This window comes from Quercus lobata, chromosome 3 (genome assembly GCF_001633185.2).
Source record: "Quercus lobata isolate SW786 chromosome 3, ValleyOak3.0 Primary Assembly, whole genome shotgun sequence".
NCBI classification, from domain to species: Eukaryota; Viridiplantae; Streptophyta; class Magnoliopsida; order Fagales; family Fagaceae; genus Quercus; species Quercus lobata.
The window spans coordinates 16,536,990-16,554,788 of record NC_044906.1 but is presented as its reverse complement, the minus strand read 5'-3'; the positions used below and the strand labels follow the sequence as shown (position 1 = coordinate 16,554,788).

Below are 17,799 nucleotides of genomic sequence, written 5' to 3'. Positions count from 1 at the left end.
CTTGATGCTCCTTTTGCTCTTAATCATCCAGCGAGGCATACATATACATTACTAAAATCAAATGAAAATACTAGAACACAACTTCCTTTAACCAACAGAACGAAATAAAGAAAGTCAAACAAATGTTTAGATACACTCCAAAAACATGGCACCAAAAATAAATTTCACAACTCTATCCTCAATTTAACTCTTTACCACCAGTGGGTGGTCTGGTTGAGTTTTAATTAAAGTGTTTCGTGTGTTCCTATGCTGCAATTTGTGAAAGTCTCTCTCTTTCCAAATTCTGAAGGCCCCAATCATCATCCCAGACCAGCTTGGGCTTAGCAGTCAAACAGTTCTTCAATAAAACTTTTTTATAAAGACAGGGAAAAACAGACTAATTAGGAAGCAGCAACAAAGAGTAATGGCTACAGTGTTCCCCCAAGAGTGCGGTACCACTGTATAGGTGCCTGAAATAAAAGCTACCAGCAATGCTCCAACAGACCAATTTGTGAAAGAAGCTGCATGTTGCACCACTTCTCCTTGAAAAACGTTTCCCGTAATTGCGGATGAACCCAAAAAGTGGACGAATACTGAGGTAGTAGAAAGACCGAAAGCTAAAGTATTAGCTATTAGAAATACACGGAAAGCAGTGTTTTTCCATAATACTGCCAAGCCCTCACCCACATTCCCGCTTTGGTTATATCCACCAGGCACTGTGAAAGCTGCCGTGAAGGACACAGTTGCGATGAGTGTGGCTACCAACAAATTGGTCTCACTCACTCGCTTCACAAAATCTGATACAGACCTTCCCTCGTCATCGCCATCGCCATCGCCTGCCTGTTCTGGTTTTCTTCTAGGGTCCGAATTCCGAATGCCGGCCTGTTCTGGTTCTCCTGTAGGGTCCAAATTCCGAATGCGCATCGCTCCCCTCAGGCTTGGTCGAGCGCCTTTCTCCCAGAATGGCTTGATTCGATTCTGTAAAATTTATATATAGATCATTTTTGTAAACTGCTAAAACTAGCTACCCATAAAAACAAACACGTGCAAGCGCACAATATACATGTAAGACGTGCAACGTGATGCACTCGCTTTTGAGAAAAATTAGTACAATACTATGAATTGTGAAAGTTTCTTCATTCAAAAATTTTATAAATTGTGCAGCAGTACCGCATTCAGCAGAGAGTGGGCATACCTTTCTCCAGTTTGCTCCAAATGATGCCCTTGCTAAGAAAAGTTTGTCCATTATGTTGAAGCCCTCCTTGTTCGTAGCATTTAAGTCAACACCTTTAGCAGATTCCATAAACCAAAAACTCAAGAAATGCCCTTTGATGACCGCCAGATAAAGGGGCGTATTTCCTTCTTCATTCTGTTCGCTGAAGAGGGTCATGAGACCCTTAAACTCTGGGATAAGCTGTCCACTTTCTGCAGCAGCATGAATAGCCGTCTGACCCCTGTTGTCCAACAACTCATAGATATCTGGACATGCTGTGATGAGTTCCCTTATTGCACCTAAATTGCCTTCCTTGGCCGCAATGTGAAGTGCAGATAAGCCTTCTTTGTTCTTTGCATATGCGATGGACGTCTCTTTTTGTAAAATTAGCTTGATAATTTTATCGTTATCCAAATGCGCGGCGAGGTTTAGAGGAGTCCATCCTAAGTCATCGGCTTGCTCAATTATACATGGCCATTTATTTATCACATCTTCCACAATTCCTAAGAATATAAAAGGAAAACCATATTGCTCAGGCTAGTAGTAGTATGTATTAATAGAAATTCTGTTTTATTTTATTTTATTTTTTTTTCTGACACAGTACATGGGCATGAGGAGAGGCGAGAGGGTTTGAACCATCTCCATGTCACTTAATTGCAGCATTCTTGGCATATAAAGAAATGATTGGAAATGGTTTAACCTAGTTTTTGAGCATGCTAATTGATGGTATGGAGGAGCTAATATTATAGTTAAGGGTCAAGATTAAGATTTAAAAACTAAGTTTAAAACAAAATTGATTTGAAAATGTTAATTAATAAAAGGACAAAGTAAACCTTTTCACTCTAAACTACCACCTTGATATTAATAAGTCACGGAAAATGTAAACATATGCAAATGAGGTGAGGTCACAACAATTGGAGGAGTACTTTGGCGTTTCATTCATTGAAATTACTAAAATGCCCTTTAGTTCTGTTTTCTTATTAAAAAGCCCTCTATTCTTTTCATATCACTCTCTGTGCACCTTACACACCAACCTAGCAAGGAAACAGAAAGTGCCATTAAAGAAGCAAACACAGGAAGCCAACATGATGTCCCTTTTTGTTAAATATTCGGTTTTTGGAAATTATTTTGTTACAAAGCCACTATTGCAAATTATTTAGCTATATAGCCTCTTTTTGGAACTCAATTTGTCAAAGTTGAGTTATTTGCAATTAAGTGGAATGTGAAATTCAAGCTTGAGAATATAGAGTTTCATGTTTGCCACGTATCACTGAATTGCATAAAACTCAACTTTGGCAAAATTAGGTTATACTTTAAACTTGATTTTTGAGAAAGTTGAGTTCCAAAAAAAACTACATAACTACAGTAAGTTGTGATAAAGGCTTTATAACAAAAATCAATTTCAAAAACCAAATATTTAGCATAAAAAAAAAATAAAATAAAAAATCAGCAAGACAATAGAGCGAATTGTACTAACTCATTTAACCCAAGCTAAGAATTGCACCAACCCAAAAAGCAAAGGGTAAGATTTTGTTTCATTTTCTATGCTTTGTTTTCTCGGGATCCAATCAAGGGCTAAGATTTCTTCATAAGGAGTTAAGGACACGTGCACAAGATTTCGCTAACCCCTTCAATCCACTTACCAACAAAAATACCAAAAACCACCTTAACTCTCTTTCACTGTCACAACCTCATTCTACTTGCGACTCATCGCTGCCTTGTCAAATTTTGTAAATATTATGCTGTAAAAAATATCGCCAACCTGAAGTTTTTGAAGGAAAAGATTGAACGGGTTGGCGATAGCATAATAACATCATCTCTATTGATTGGGGCACGCAATCTGCAAAATTTAGCAGCACTAGTGGTGATAATGTTCAAGATCCTTCATTGTATAGGAGGTTGATAGGGAAGTTGCTCTATCTGACTTTGACAAGGCCAAACATTTGCTATTCAGTGTACAAATTGAGTCAATTCATGAGTGCATTAAGATACATCATCTTCAAGTTGCTTATAGAATTCTCAAGTACTTGAAGAACACTCCAGGACAAGGGTTATTTCTTTCAGTAGAATCTGAATTGCAGCTGAAGTCTTACTGTGATACAAACTGGGTAGCTTGTCCAGACACTAGAAGATCAATTTCCGGCTTTTGTGTTTTCTTGGGAAACTCTTTGATATCTTGGAAGTATAAAAAGCAACAAGTGGTATCAAGATTTTCTGCTGAGTCAGAATATAGAGCTATGGCTATTGTAACTAGTGAGGTAGTTTGGCTTATTGCATTACTCAAAACTTTTGGTTTTGATCACAAAACAACCGGCCTTTCTCTACTGTGATAGCAAGGCAACTTTGTATATTGCTGCAAATCTAGTATATCATGAAAGGACTAAACACATAGAGATTGATTGTCACTTCATTTGTGGAAAATTCAAGATGGGGTGATAAAAACATTTCATGTTCCTACAAAGCATCAAATAGTAGATTTCTTCATCAAACCCCTTGGCAAAAACAGTTCTTCCACCTCTTGTCCAAGATGAACTTAATCAATATATACAATTCATCTTGAGGGGGAGTATTAGATCGTGTGAAGGTTCAAGCAGTAAAGGTGGAAGAAGAGAAGAAGAAGCAAGAAGAAAGACATAGATTTATATTTCAACTTAAGCTTCAGGTTGTTTTGACAATTGTAGCTAAAATGGTTTGTCGTTTATACACTAGTTAGTTAGTAGTTAGATGACATATGTCATTTTTGTATTGGTTTAATTCTTTGTTAGTTAATTGGTTATTTTCCCGCGTCTCTGTTCTTAGTATATAAGAACCAAAGCTAGATATTTATCACAGTATACAGAATCATTCTTACACAAACTCTCTCTCTCTCTCTTCCAATTCTTCAATCCCCAAACTCCATTGTCAAAGCTCGAGTTTGTGTGCACAAATTCAAACACACATTATGATGATCAAAAGCTTGAATGTCCTTTCTGATATGAGGCTATGTGGACAAAGGATGAGTCAAGCAAAGAGGTGGAATGCTTGGTTCACTTAGGTGGAGGGTTCACATAGCTACATATTGGCTAGAAAACTTGATGCACCAAGAAAGAATTGAAGAAATCGAATAAGGAGTGCTTTGGCCATATTAAAGAAATAATAAAAAGTATCGAAAGCAAGATAGCTAGGCTTCAAGATGCAGAGCCAACAAAAGAAAATTTGAAACTTGAAGCGGCTCTAACCTTGGATCAAGGAGGAAATAAAATGGAATCAAAAGTAGAGGGAATGGTGGCTTAGAGTTGGAAGACCGGAATTCCAAAATTTTCCATGTGTCACTCTCAAGAGAAGAAAAAGAAAATGCTTAACAAAGATAAAAACTTGATGATGGAACATGGATTAATGATGGTGAAGCCATCCAAAATTATTTTAGAGATAGATTTTGTTCCCTCTACAAATCAGCTAATCCTAGAATCCCTTCCTCTCTTAAAGAGCTCATTCAAGCTTGCATAACAAAGGAGGAAAATGAAGTTTCATGCAGAATACCTGCAGGAGATGAAATCAAGAAAGTGAAATGGAGCATGAGCCCACTAAAAGCACTAGGCTCTAATGGATTCCCAAGGTCATTCTATAAACACTATTGGGATGAAATTGGTGGACTAGTAATTCTAGCCGTTCAAAGTTTCTATAGTTATGGATGGATGCTCAAGGAGCTAAATCAGACATTCATAACCTTTATTCTCAAATCAAAAGGAGCCTGCGATTTCAACTAGTTTGGTTCAATCAGTCTTTGCAAAGTGTGTTATAAAATCATTGCAAAGATTTTAGTCAACAGGCTAAGACCTTTGTTGGGCCTCAAGTTGGAGCCAACCCAGGTGGCCTTCGTGCCTAACAGGTGGATTATTGAAAATGTCGTTCTTGCCCAAGAGTTGATTCACAACTTTAAGAGAACCGAGAAAAAAAAAGTCATATAGCTATCAAATTGGATTTTATCAAAGCATATGACAAAATGGTGTGGAGCTTCATTCTAGCTGTCCTTAAAGCATTTAGCTTCTATGAGAAATTTGTCAATATGATCAAGCAATGCGCATAACCACGGTAAATTTCACCTTTCGTATCAGTGGATGAAAATCAGTCAGCTTCACTCCTTCTAGAGGCTTGTGACAGGGGGACCCCTTGTCCCCCCTACCTTTTTTTTCTTGGTAGTGAGGTGTTGATGTGGTTGATTAAAAAATAAGTTAGCTCTAGGAATCTCAAAGGTGCCAAAATTGCAGGTGCCCCACCAATTTCCAAATTTTGCGATGCTGATGATGTGCTACTTTGTTGTAATGCCAAAATAGATGAGCTTTCCTCACTTAAGAAATGTCTGAAGAGGTATCGTGAATGGTCTAGCTCGGAAATTAACATGGAAAAGTTAGGTATGTTCCCTTCTAAAAGTCTTTGTTAGCAATTCCTAAACCAAGTGAAGTGTGTCGCTATTTCTAAGACAAAGTATCTTGGGGTTTGTTATTTCTAATCAATAATATGAGTCGTGATCTCATAGCCACTAAGTAGAGGCTTTAGAACAAAGTAAGCTCATGGAAGAGTAACAGCCTGTCCTGGGTAGGTAGAGCCACGCTTATCAAATATGTGGCTCAGTCAATCCCGACATACTCTATGTCAACTCTCCAATTCCAAAAGGTATGTGTGAAGAAATGGATACTTTGGTTAGGAGATTCTGCGCTGGCCTCACAAAGGAAAGTGGGCTTGTTTTCAGAATGTTTTGGGACTTCAATCAAGCCCTCCTTTCCAAGCTTGCTTGGTGGGCATTGTCTGAAAAGGATTGCCAATGCATAAACTACTTGTGTGCAAGACAAAATTGGCTCAACCAACCCACACCAAGTGGCTCCTCTCCTATTTGGAAGAGCTTGGAAGGCACAAAAGCCCTCATTGCCCAGGAAGCTTGCTTGTTGCCTGGGAATGGTAGATCAATCAGAGTGTGGGAGGTCCCATGGGTCCCATACCATTTTGGGATTGAAGCCCATTCCAAAGGAAGGGGCAAACAAAGACGTTGTCTGCAATGGCAATTCCAAAATCACTATATATATATATATATATATATATATATATATGAGATGGATTCAAATTAAACTTGGTGTAACTCTTTAGAGTTACATATTTTTTAAACCGTTGGATTTAAGTAGATCTAATGGTCAAAAAAGACCCTTATTATTATCAATATTCTTATTAGAATCTCATTAATTACCCTCATTTATTACATTCTACACCTATCTTTAAATCCAAAAACGTTTGACGTCTGACTCTCTCTCTCTCTCTCCTCCACCATTGTTCCATCTCTACAAGTTGCCAATAAAAATAATAAATAATAAATAATAAATAAAAAAACCAAAGCCGAATACTTTATGAATAAGATATATAATCAAATAAGGAAATACCTTAAATGAAAAACTACTCAATTCGAATACTTTTAAATTTCCCATCTTCGAGAGGAATTTAATCCGTTCAGCATTCCAAGAACGATAGATATTGCCACATTGCTAGTATTGTCACATTGCTAGTATTGTCACACCACATTTCTGAAGCATTCAATGAAATAGATATTGCCACATTGCTAGTATTGCCATAATATGAGAGTCTACATAATGTAGGAGAATCAACTATGACTTCTACCATATTGTCACATGATGACAATCCCAATGATTTAAGATGATGACGACGACTTGAAAGCTTTATTCTTTTCAGCATATGACAAGAAGTTATCTCTAAGGTCTCAAGGACGGGAAGTCCAAAAAGATGGTCATGAAGCCACTTTTCTGTTAAGTTTGGCATACCTAGATTTAGCTTTTTCATATTTTTTAAAGGAAGCAAGTTGAGCTCGGATATATGCTTCTCCGTTAACATAGATAATGAAGATTTGATTCTTCCAATTCAAACCTCTCAAGGTCATTGTTGTGAACCTTAATTTCCATGAGTTTAGGAATACTGAAAATCTTTATACATAATTTCCACCATTGTTGTGAACCTTAATTCGGCTTGGTTTTTTTTTTTTTTTTTTTTTCCTGGCAACCTGTAAAGGTGGAACAATGGTGGAGGAGATAGGGAGAGAGAAACGAAGAGAGAGAGTCAGACGTCAAACGTTTTTGGGTTTAGAGATAGGTTTAGAATGTAATAAATGAGGGCAATTAATGAGATCCTAATAAGAATATTTGTAATAATGAGGGTCTTTTTTTAACCGTTGGATCTACTTAAATCCAACAGTTTAAAAAATGTGTAACTTGAACCCATCTATATACATACATATATATATATATATATATATATACACAAGTGGATGCAATGATATTTGGATTTGAACAATGGCAAATTCAAGTACAATTTCTGTCAAATATGCCTATTGGCTAAGTGGAGGCTCTTCCCTCCTACCAATAGAGATAATTTAAGGGGTTGTGTTTCGAAAACAAAAATTCATGAATGGCATAAAATGCATCTATCAAATATTGATGCAAATTTTCCTATAGGGGAAAAAATTGGAAAATTCACCAAACTCCCTATTGATTTGTGTCTTTTGCAAGAATGCACGGACATGGACGCGGGTACGAATACAGGTATAGGTATGACACAACGACACGAGCAATTTTTAAAAAATTATAATATGAAATGGCAGGTACGACACCAGTATGACACGATATGACATAGATACAACACAGTATGACACCCTAAATGAAGTGTCTGTGCATTCTAGGTCTTCTGTGTAATTCAAAGAAGGAAACGGTGCTACACCTTTTCACCAAATGCCCACTGAAAAATGATCTATGTTTTAACAGCTAATAGAGATGATTTCCTTCTAAGTATCCTCCATTTGTTCAAACTTAGGAGTCAATGGAGATGATCTCCTTCTGTTCGGTGCAATTCTATGCGACCAAGTGTGGAAGATAAGAAATGGAAAAATATTTGAAGGAATAGATCCAAGCCAAAGAGAGATTAGAGCTCGGCTCATCAAAGCATTTGCTAAGTTTAGAAGTATTAGAACAGCTCCAACACCTTCCTCTCCACCCAAATCTAGGGGTGGCGGCACGTTGAGGTCAGGGTGGTCCTGTGGTCACAAGACCACCCTGACCTTAAAAAAAAAAAATATATATATATATATATATATATTGTAAGAACCAAGTACGAGGCCTATGGGCCTTGGATTACTATGGGCTCACAATCTATTTGTAGTGGGCTTGAAGATTTCCTACTATGGGTCGTTCTCGGCAGAGACTCAAAGCAACGCCCAGTTTGATGTTCACTCTTTCACTCTTTTCTCCCCAAAAGTCCTCCTTCTTCTCCCATCTTTCTTCTATTTATAGCCAAGGTTAGTGGGAAGATCATGATTACAGCCACCGTTTGTGCTATTGAAGGTCCAATATCATTTGATTTAAGTGGATGTTTAGGTGAGAGGGCGGTGCTGCATTTATGATCTTGGAACTTGATTCCATCTGGACCGATAATGCTCGGCAGCACCGTCTCCCGTGCATACCACATTTTCCCGGGAATGACTCATGTACATGAACGGGAACGTTTGACCGAGCCCACCTTGGAACTTAATACCCTACACTTGTTTGTTATTTATGAATCCCCGGGAATGGCGTAGGACGACTGGACCTTTCGGCTGGGCCTGTGGCCAAAGCCAGTACGGGACAAGGCCCAGGGCCTGTATGGGCCTGGGATCACCGCACTGTACAATTGGGGCAGGGCCCGGGGTCTGTATGGGCCTAAGGTCTCGGTGCCGTACATATATATATATATATAAATATAATAATTATTTAAAATTTCACTTCTGTCTACCCTTAAAAAAAATTGTGACCACCCTAAATTTTTTTTTATGCCCAATAAAATTAAACTTTGGTCCATAATTTGGTCTGAGGCCTTTCAAGCAAAAATAAAAAGCCCAAAAAAAAAAATTTGAACTAAAATCTGAAAAAAAAAAAAATTATAATAATAGTAAGCCCAAATGCCCAATAAAGACCTCAGGGAAAAAACCCAAGATCAATCCTCACTCACTACTCAAACATATTTTTAAATCATCAAAAATAATAATAATTAAATTTTTATAAACTAAGTACCCAATGAATCCTCACTGCCGATTGAATCAAATTAATTTTAAACCAAAATAATTCCTAACCTAAAGGGAAATAAGAATCTCAGTCCTCAGCAATCAGCGAGTAGTGACTCAGCAACAACAAGACCCTGGCCTCAATGTGCTGCCGCCCCTCATGGTATTTCAATTCTCTCTCTTTTTCTCTATCTCATCTCTGCCCTGAGAGTAGTGCCCTCTCTCTTTCTCTTTGGAACTGAAAAATCTGATTCTCTTTGGAATTGAATAGCTTTGCCTAATTGCCTTTATTGATTTTATCGGTTTGTGAGTTTGTCCTTTTGTGTATTGTTAATGTTTTATATTTCTTTAATGTTTTGTGTAAGTGTATGTAATTGTGTAATTGATTGGCTCTTGTCTCTTGAGTGGGGGTGGATGGGGCCGTGGCATTTGATATTTGGATTGGGGTAGTGAAGGCATTAAAAGTAAGTGAGCAAGACATTATAAAAGACAAAAAAAAAATAAATAAATAAATAAACAAATTATGTTAGGCAGCGGATTGAGCCAGGTGGATGATGCAGTGTATTTTTAGCCTTTACATTGTGCAAAGCAAATTAAACAATGGGGTGTGTGCTAAACTAACACATTAAAGAAAAATAAGAAAACAACTAAACAATAATAATTACTAATTTTATTAATATTTCAAATGAACTTATATTAATGGGTCAGTGGAAGTGAATGTTGATGCAACAGTGGGGGAATCAAAGTCAATTATTTCTGCAGTGGCCAGAGATTGTAGAGGGGAGTTGGTATCATTATGCTTGCAGCGAATGGGCAAACACCGACCTCCCTCTGCAAAGGCTGAAGCTTTAAGGTGGGCAACCTCTCTAGTAATGCAGCTTCCTTTTGAATCAACGTGCATCGAAGGACTCCAAAGCGTGACTATTTAAAATAACTTAAAATAAAATATGAGTAGTGATTATTTAAATTATTTTGATGTCATACATGTTATAACCATATAATTTATTGATGTGTATTTTTTTGGATTCTGTTTACAGTTCTCTTAGGGCATTATTTAAATTATCATTTTAGAAAAGTTTTGGTATCACTTTCTTGAAAAACATAAAAACTATCAAAAAAATCATTTGTTTTTTACTTTTTACATAAAATGATTTTAAAAATATTTTCCTAAACTAATGCACTATTAGAGCATCCGTTAACTTTTCTTTATTCTAAAATTTTCTAAAATGAGGTAAATTTTTTGGACTATCCAATACTATTACTAATTAAGATAAATATAATATAACTTTTGAATGAGGTTTGTGGTGTATTTTGGTATTAGAATTCATTTCCTTCAATCTCATGCATGTGTTTGTTTTTCAAAAAAAAACTAGGATGAATATAGGATGTATTTAGATTTTTTTTTTTCTAATAAATTAGATTGACTTGTTTCGTGATATCCTAAAAAAGGAAAGAAAAGAAGAAGAAAAACACTGAACTCGGGACGAATTGAATAACTAGGACAAGCATACAAAAAGGTTTTGTTTCGCTATGTAATGTAATAACCTAAAAATATGAAATTATAGTTCACCAAAAAATATAAAATTGTTCTTGAGTTGAGGTAGATTTTTTACCTGGAATGGTTCCAAAATTTCGCCGAGCGAGTGCAAATAATTTCCGAAACCTTACATTCCGTAGTTCACGACTTAGGACTTCCGTAATAGGGTAGCTACCAAATACCATCTTGGCTACCCAAAACACGCTTACCACGAAACGATTATATGCAGATGCTTGCCCGTAGTTCCTCAATTCTCTTAGGGTGACTGCATTGGATAAATCAAAAGCAGTGACTTTAGAAATAATCGTACTTCATACCAGAGACATAAGTTTTAAACACCAGCAAAAACATTATTATGCATCTACAATAAAGCTACGGACCCAAGCTTTTCAGGGGAGTGCACAGGTTAGGTTGGGTGGATGGACGCCAATATTTTTAACTAACTCGCTAATAATGTGTTGGAAAAATTCTAATCTGCTACTGACTTACTAATCTATAAATCCACTGGTTCAGTACAAAATCTTAGCGGTTTCAACACAGCGGTTTGAGCGGATTGGGTGGTTTGGCAAATGCAATTGACTCAAATAAATTGAATAATTGTTTGCTCCCTCAAATAAAAAAGGATAAAAAAGGAAAGAAAAAAAATTACAATTTTTACTCATAATAATTACAAATACTAAATTATTTTGTATTAGAATGAGTTAAATTTTTATCACATTGAAGAGAAAACTATCTGATAATATTAAAAGGCCTGTACTTATAGTAAAATCAATAACAAAATCTTAGAGATAGCAATTAGAGTTAATCAAGAAAAAAAAAAAAAAAAAAAAAAAAGGAGAAAGAGCTGATAGAAATAAAGTTGATGGGTGAATGAGGTAGAGTTTTGCAGGTCGGGTCATGATGGGTTAGAAATATCTCAATCCGCTATTCAATCCAACTCACTTATTTAGGTGTTAAGCTATATTGTTGGTAGGTAAAAAAATAATATTAGTGATGTACTCATATGAGAACAAATAACAACTTGTCACATAGCCTTTGTTGTGAAATGATTATGAAAATATTGTGTTTGTAATCAAATTTTTAAATTTTGTTCCTGTTCCGTTTCGATCTAAATTTCAATACGTTCCGGGCAAATTTCAGCTATTCTAGACTGTGTTGGACTTTTTTAAACATTGAAGCCCATATTCGTCATTTGGCCAATTTTATTCTCATATTATATTTTAAATTTTGTATTGGTTAATTAGATATAATGAATATGAAGTTTTATATATATATATATTGTGTGTGTGTGTCTGTGGTGCATAATCCCGAAACAATGCATTAAAACACACCGGAATTCAAAAACTTGTGGTAATACAACTGTTATATGTAAGCTTATTTTCATTAGTTTAATTTATATAAAAAAATAAGTTAGATAAAAAATAAATTGTTTGTAATAAAAAATAAACGTTAAAAAACTACAAGGAAAAAAAATGTGATTCCTTTTTCAGAGTTTTAGAGATGTACATGGTTATTAGCCAGTTGGCTTCATCCTTGCCGAGCACTGTTCTGTCCCACGTTGGTAAGGTGCTCCTTGGCACATGACTAAGGGTGAGTTTGGTTCAGCTTTTTGAAAAAGTGCATAATGAAAAAGTGGAGTTTTCAAAAAGTGCATAATGAAAAAGTGTTTTTTCAAAAAGCTGAGTGTTTGGTAAAAACTGTTAAAAAGTGCTTTTTAAAAAAGTTGAGTGTTTGGCTAACACTTATAAAAGTGGTAGTTTGAAAGATAAATTACCAAAAAGAACAATGTATATAAGAGAGTTTATTTTATACTTAAATCAATATTGTGAAATTATTTTTTTTCTCACCAATATTAGCTAATAATAACCTACCACTTAAGATTTATTGTGAAAGTATTGTGATAATTTATACTGATTTTAATTTGAATGTACTATTATAATTATTTTTTTCAATTTCTAAACAAATTATTTTTTTTCTCACCAATATTAACTAATAATAACATACCACTTAAGATTTATTGTGAAAATATTGTAAAAATATTGTAAAATTTTTTCTCAATTTTAATTTCTTATTCTTTATTTTATGTTTCCCTTATTTTATTTTATTTTTTTATCCATATTTCCTTCTTTTTTTTCCCTTTTTTTCTCATCCACACACATACCCTTCATTTTTTTTCTTTATTTTCTTTTTTCCTCCCTTTCCCTGCCACTTCCTCCACACACGTGCCCCTACCTTTTTTTTTATTTATTTCCTTACTTTTCCTTTCCACTTACTCCACACCACTCCAGAATGTTCCACTTTGTTCAAACCCCTCTCTCATTCCTCAAGCTGGCTCAACGTTCTCTGCATCTCTTTTTTTTTTTTTTGACACTTCGAAGCTAATGATGATGATGAAGAAGATGATGATGAAGAAGATGAAGATGATGATGATGATGATGATGAAGTCTCTGCATCTCTGCATCTCTTTTTTCGTCATTTTTCTTTATTTCCTTATTTTGTCTTTCCTTCTTTATTCTTTTTTTTTTTTCACACTCCAGAGAAGAAGAAGATGATGATGATGATGATGAAGATGAAGATGATTGAAACATAAGGATTTTGGGATTTTGGGTTTTTTTTTTTCTATGGATTTTGGGTTGATTTTGAGTTGGGTTTGGGATGGGTTTTCCGATGGGATTTGAGTTAATTTTAAGTTGTTTTTGTGTTGATTTTGAGTTATTTTTGGTTTGGTTTTGTTGATTCTGTGTTCGGAATATGAAAGGTTGAAATGGGTTTTGTTGAGTGTGGGGATAGACCGGTGAAGAAGCAGAGGAAGACGAAGAGGAAGAACTAAGTGATGGGTATTTCGGTATTTTTAATATTGCAACGGTAATATAACAAAACGTGTTGTGCGCGTTTTGATTTATGGACTGCTCTCGGTCCATTTTTGTTCCGCGTTTTCTCTTCAGTTTTTCTAAAAGTTCAAAACGCAACTTTTATAAAAAAGTTGCGTTTTGAACTTACCAAACGCAAATATGGGCTTAGCTTTTTTGAAAACGCCCGTTTTGGACTGAAAAAGTGGAACCAAACGGGCACTAAGTGGTTGGAGGTTATGATGGCTGGATTGATGGCATGGTCAGCCACCAATTTTGGGGACTTATATATGTTTCTTGACGTTTATAGTGGCATGGCTGGGGCCATAAGTGGTATGTCAGATGTGCTTATCCTATGATGGTGGTGCGTGCTGGGTAAGCCTTAAGAGGTGGAATTGACACAGGCCAAGGCCATCAAATGTTGGTGCATGGATTGTCAGATATTGGTAAACGGTGCGAGGTTGATGCCAGCTAGGCTAGCTTCATGGGTTGTCAAATGGTGTCCAAAGGCCTGATGGTGGCCGGTGGGCTAGGTCGTGTGCAGCAGAATGAGCAGTGTGCCATGTTGACATGGCATGGTGAAGTGGCATGAGGGTTGACATGGCGCAAGGCCAGCAGAGCCTATAAGGGCCGTATTTCACCTACTCATTTAGAAAGTAGCTGGAAGTAGAAGTCATGTGCTATATTAAATATAGCATGCAATTTAAAAAAATACTAATAATAGCCTTTGAGCATGCGCTCATGTGCTTGTTCAGAGACTCTTCTATTTTTTAGGATAAAGATTAAAAATTTGCATCCATTATAATTTGAGATTACTAAATCTTCCAATCACAAAAAAACCTAAGGGTCACGCGCGTGCTCAAAGGCTAATATGAAATAGTAAGTGTGGAAGAAGATAATGTTGGTAGAAATGAGATGAAATAATAAAGAAGAAATTGAAAGAATATTGTGAGTTTGAAGTCTTTGAGATCTAATGTTGTTAGAATTTTTTTCTCATACATTTCACAACATTGGAAAGGGTAGAGAATAACAAATGAAATGAGAAGTTTTGTTTTCCAAGAAGTTGTAATTGGTTTCTACTTGAGTTCTTTTTTTTAATTTTATGTGACATGGGTAGCTTTTTCATATTAAAAAAAAAATATATATATATATATATTAGTTTTTATTTTATTTTTTTTGGAACCATTGGTAGTTTTTTTTTTTTTTTTTTTTATAGGAATGATGGGTGGGTAGCCTTTCTTTCTTTTTTGGTTAGAAACGGGGGGTAGTGGGGGTAGGAAGTGGGAAGTGTGAGGGTAGTGGAAAATTTTATTTTTATTTTTAATTTTTGTTGATTTACCATTTTAACCTTATTTCTTTTTTTTTTTAAGGAATAAAAATAGATTAATTAAATTAAGGGTATTTTTGGAAGTCAAAAATGCAATAACTAACTTTCTGAATCTTCTTAATATATAAAGAATCCTCTTAATATATAGAGATAATAGTATGCGATTAATATGTAACAATCGATATTTGAACATGTGATAAATGTGAGTTTTTTTTTTTAGAAACTGATAAATGTGAGTTTGTTATGGATGATGTCATCACCAATAGCTAGTCCATGAGCCATAAATATCCATGTATAAGTACCATAAATGAGGTCTTTTAGTTTGTAAATAAAATAAGCTTTTGAGAGCTCTTCCTTGAGAACTTAGGCCAGTTTGATAGTAGATTTCAAATTATGATTGAAAAAACACATTTGCATGTAAAATAGTCACTAAAGATACCATCGCAGTAGTTGTGAGAAAAGATTGTGAAAAATTTCTTGACATCATACTTATTATTTGTAAAATTGATTTGCTAAGAGCATTGATGTTAAAGAATATCCAAACACCCACAATTTAATCACACATTAGCCTCCTCAAACTAACCCGAAAATTTAGCAATGAAAAGTACCACGCTACTTGTTACGTGGTACTATTCATGGCTACTTGTTAGTTGTTGCGTGGTATTGTTCATTGTCAACGTTAAAATTTTTATGCTCTCTCTCTCTCTCTCTCTCCCCAATCCACCACCAAGGCTGCAACCCACCTTAGATCCACAACCTACCACCAAAACGCTGTTTGATCCACTTCACCCATTTTGAATTAGGCGACCAATTAAAAAAAAAAACCACCAACCACAAATTTTGCAACATCAAACCCTCCATCCAAAATCAAACTCAAGCTTTCAGAGTCATAACAGATAGCCATCAAAAGCCTAAACTCAAAGACCCAGCGAAAGTGAGAAGAAGAGAGAGAGGTTTGGTGGTCATGGAGGAAGAGAGAAAGTGAGAGAAAGAGAGAGGGGTTTGGTGGTCATAGAGAGAGAGAGAGAGAGAGAGAGAGAGAGAGAGAGAGAGTGAGGAAGATTGGAAGAGAGGGTGGGAAATATAGAGAGAAAGAAATATTTAATAATGAATAAAATAAGTATTCGAAATAAAATTAGATATAGAGTATTGAGTCTGATTTAGAAGTATCTACAAATGAGTAAGTTAAAGTAGTTTTATGGACCAAATTTGACTAAATGCTGCTAGGTTGATTTGAGTGCTCTAAGACGCATTGAATATAGTTGTGATATTTAATGAACGACAAACAAAAAGAAAAGTGCAAAAATATTTAAGGGGCAGCATGGGGCAGCACTTACAATTACTTGTGCGAATGACAAGTGCATGCAAGACATTCATGCCGTGCCTTCCATGATAGGAGCAGTTGTCTGGAGCTGCTCGTAGGATATGAGAAGCTATGTTGTAGAGTCCTCTATCTACAGCAAGGAACAGTGCGGATTCCCCAGCATTGTTTACATGCTTAGCCAATTCTGGATCCGCCTTGATGAGCTCTTCCACAATCTTAGACTGATCATTGTTAAAATATCGCAAAGCGACGTGCAAGGCAGTATCCCCATCCTGATTCACCATGCTCAGAAGCTGCTGTCGACCACCAGTTTCAACATCTTGTTTTTTGGCATGGTCTATTAGAAGCTCTACCATTGAAATTTTTCCTACCCTCGCAGCAACATGTAGTGGAGTATTGCCTTTAGAGTTTTTTTTAAACCTAAGGCTTGGAATTGAATTCACTATTCTTTCCGCGGCCTCAAAGTTTTTGAATTGCAGTGCAACATGAAGAACAGTGTTCTTCTCGATTGTCACTTGTTGAAGGGTATTACTCTCGGCTTCTGATGAATTCTCAAAGAAACTTGAAGCACCGGAGGCAGCAGCTCGGAACACTTTAGGGTCCATTCTGTCTTACCTTCCTTTTTCCTCTGTCTAGCAATGTGAAAAAAAAAAAAAAATTTACTAGCTAATACTATTTTATTTCACTTTTTAAAAAGGCTAATAAAACTAGGTAATACTAAAATTTTCCAAACATCCCTAACACACAATTTGGCTTTGATGTCATGTTAAATATATTAGCAACGCAATATGTTATATCATATTGTATATGCTAGAGGGGATGCGAAAGAAGAAGCATAAAATGAAACATGAGGATTACGTGGTTCAACCTTGTTGACCTATCTCATGGAAGGAACCCTTAAGAGTTACATCTTTATTGTATAAGAGTGTAGTACAATAACATATATTCTAATGACCCTAATATGAGTATATATAAACGACCAAACCCTAAACTACTAGTACAAGTAAGAGTGGGATTGGACCTATTACATTGGGTTAATATGTCTAATGTATCTCTAACACATTTAAATAGCTGAAATTAGTGAGCAAATATAGTTTTGCTACCTGATGTTATTAATGTGCATCTTGATGAGGAAAATTTAAGGGGTACACTATTTAGCTACATTTTTAGCTAAAATTTCCCTATATCATTTGTGGATAGATGGGGGACATGAGTCGCATGAGTGCTGGTCGTTTGAAAAGCAGACGCAAATGACATATATCACTATATATATATATATATATATATATCCTCAACAAGTTGTAGACATTTTTCTCGATGCTCTTTTGCTCTTACTCATCTAGCTAGGCATACAAATACATTACTAGAAGCAAATGAAAATACTAAAACACAACTTCCTTTAGTTTGACCAAAAGAATGAAATAAAGAAGACAAATAGATGTTTCTTGATTTCTTGTACTTTCCCAATTTATGCAAGGAGAAGCACTTATATTGCGCATTAA

At 35.6% G+C, this 17,799-nt stretch overlaps 1 protein-coding gene across 1 annotated transcript; it reads right to left on the bottom strand.

Annotated features, from left to right (window-relative positions):
• Positions 1–271: 271 nt before the first annotated feature.
• On the bottom strand, positions 272–16,902 carry LOC115980421 (ankyrin repeat-containing protein ITN1-like). The gene is made up of 4 exons (XM_031102670.1): positions 16,311–16,902; positions 10,874–11,062; positions 1,175–1,695; positions 272–957 (listed from the first exon to the last, which is right to left on the bottom strand). Exons 1-4 carry the CDS (start codon positions 16,900–16,902, stop codon positions 340–342), a joined length of 1,920 nt encoding a protein of 639 aa, XP_030958530.1. The 3' UTR covers positions 272–339.
• Positions 16,903–17,799: the final 897 nt, after the last annotated feature.

Bases quoted from the DNA above. Each gene is read 5' to 3' on its own strand.
- LOC115980421 (XM_031102670.1), bottom strand. From the start codon at position 16,902: ATGGACCCTAAAGTGTTCCGAGCTGCTGCCTCCGGTGCTTCAAGTTTC. The intron at 11,063-16,310 runs GTAAGTGCTGCC...TATCCAATGCAG, and splicing joins TGTCATTCGCACAAGTAATT to TCACCCTAAGAGAATTGAGG. The intron at 1,696-10,873 runs GTAAAAAATCTA...TTATATTCTTAG, and splicing joins AAATTTTGGAACCATTCCAG to GAATTGTGGAAGATGTGATA.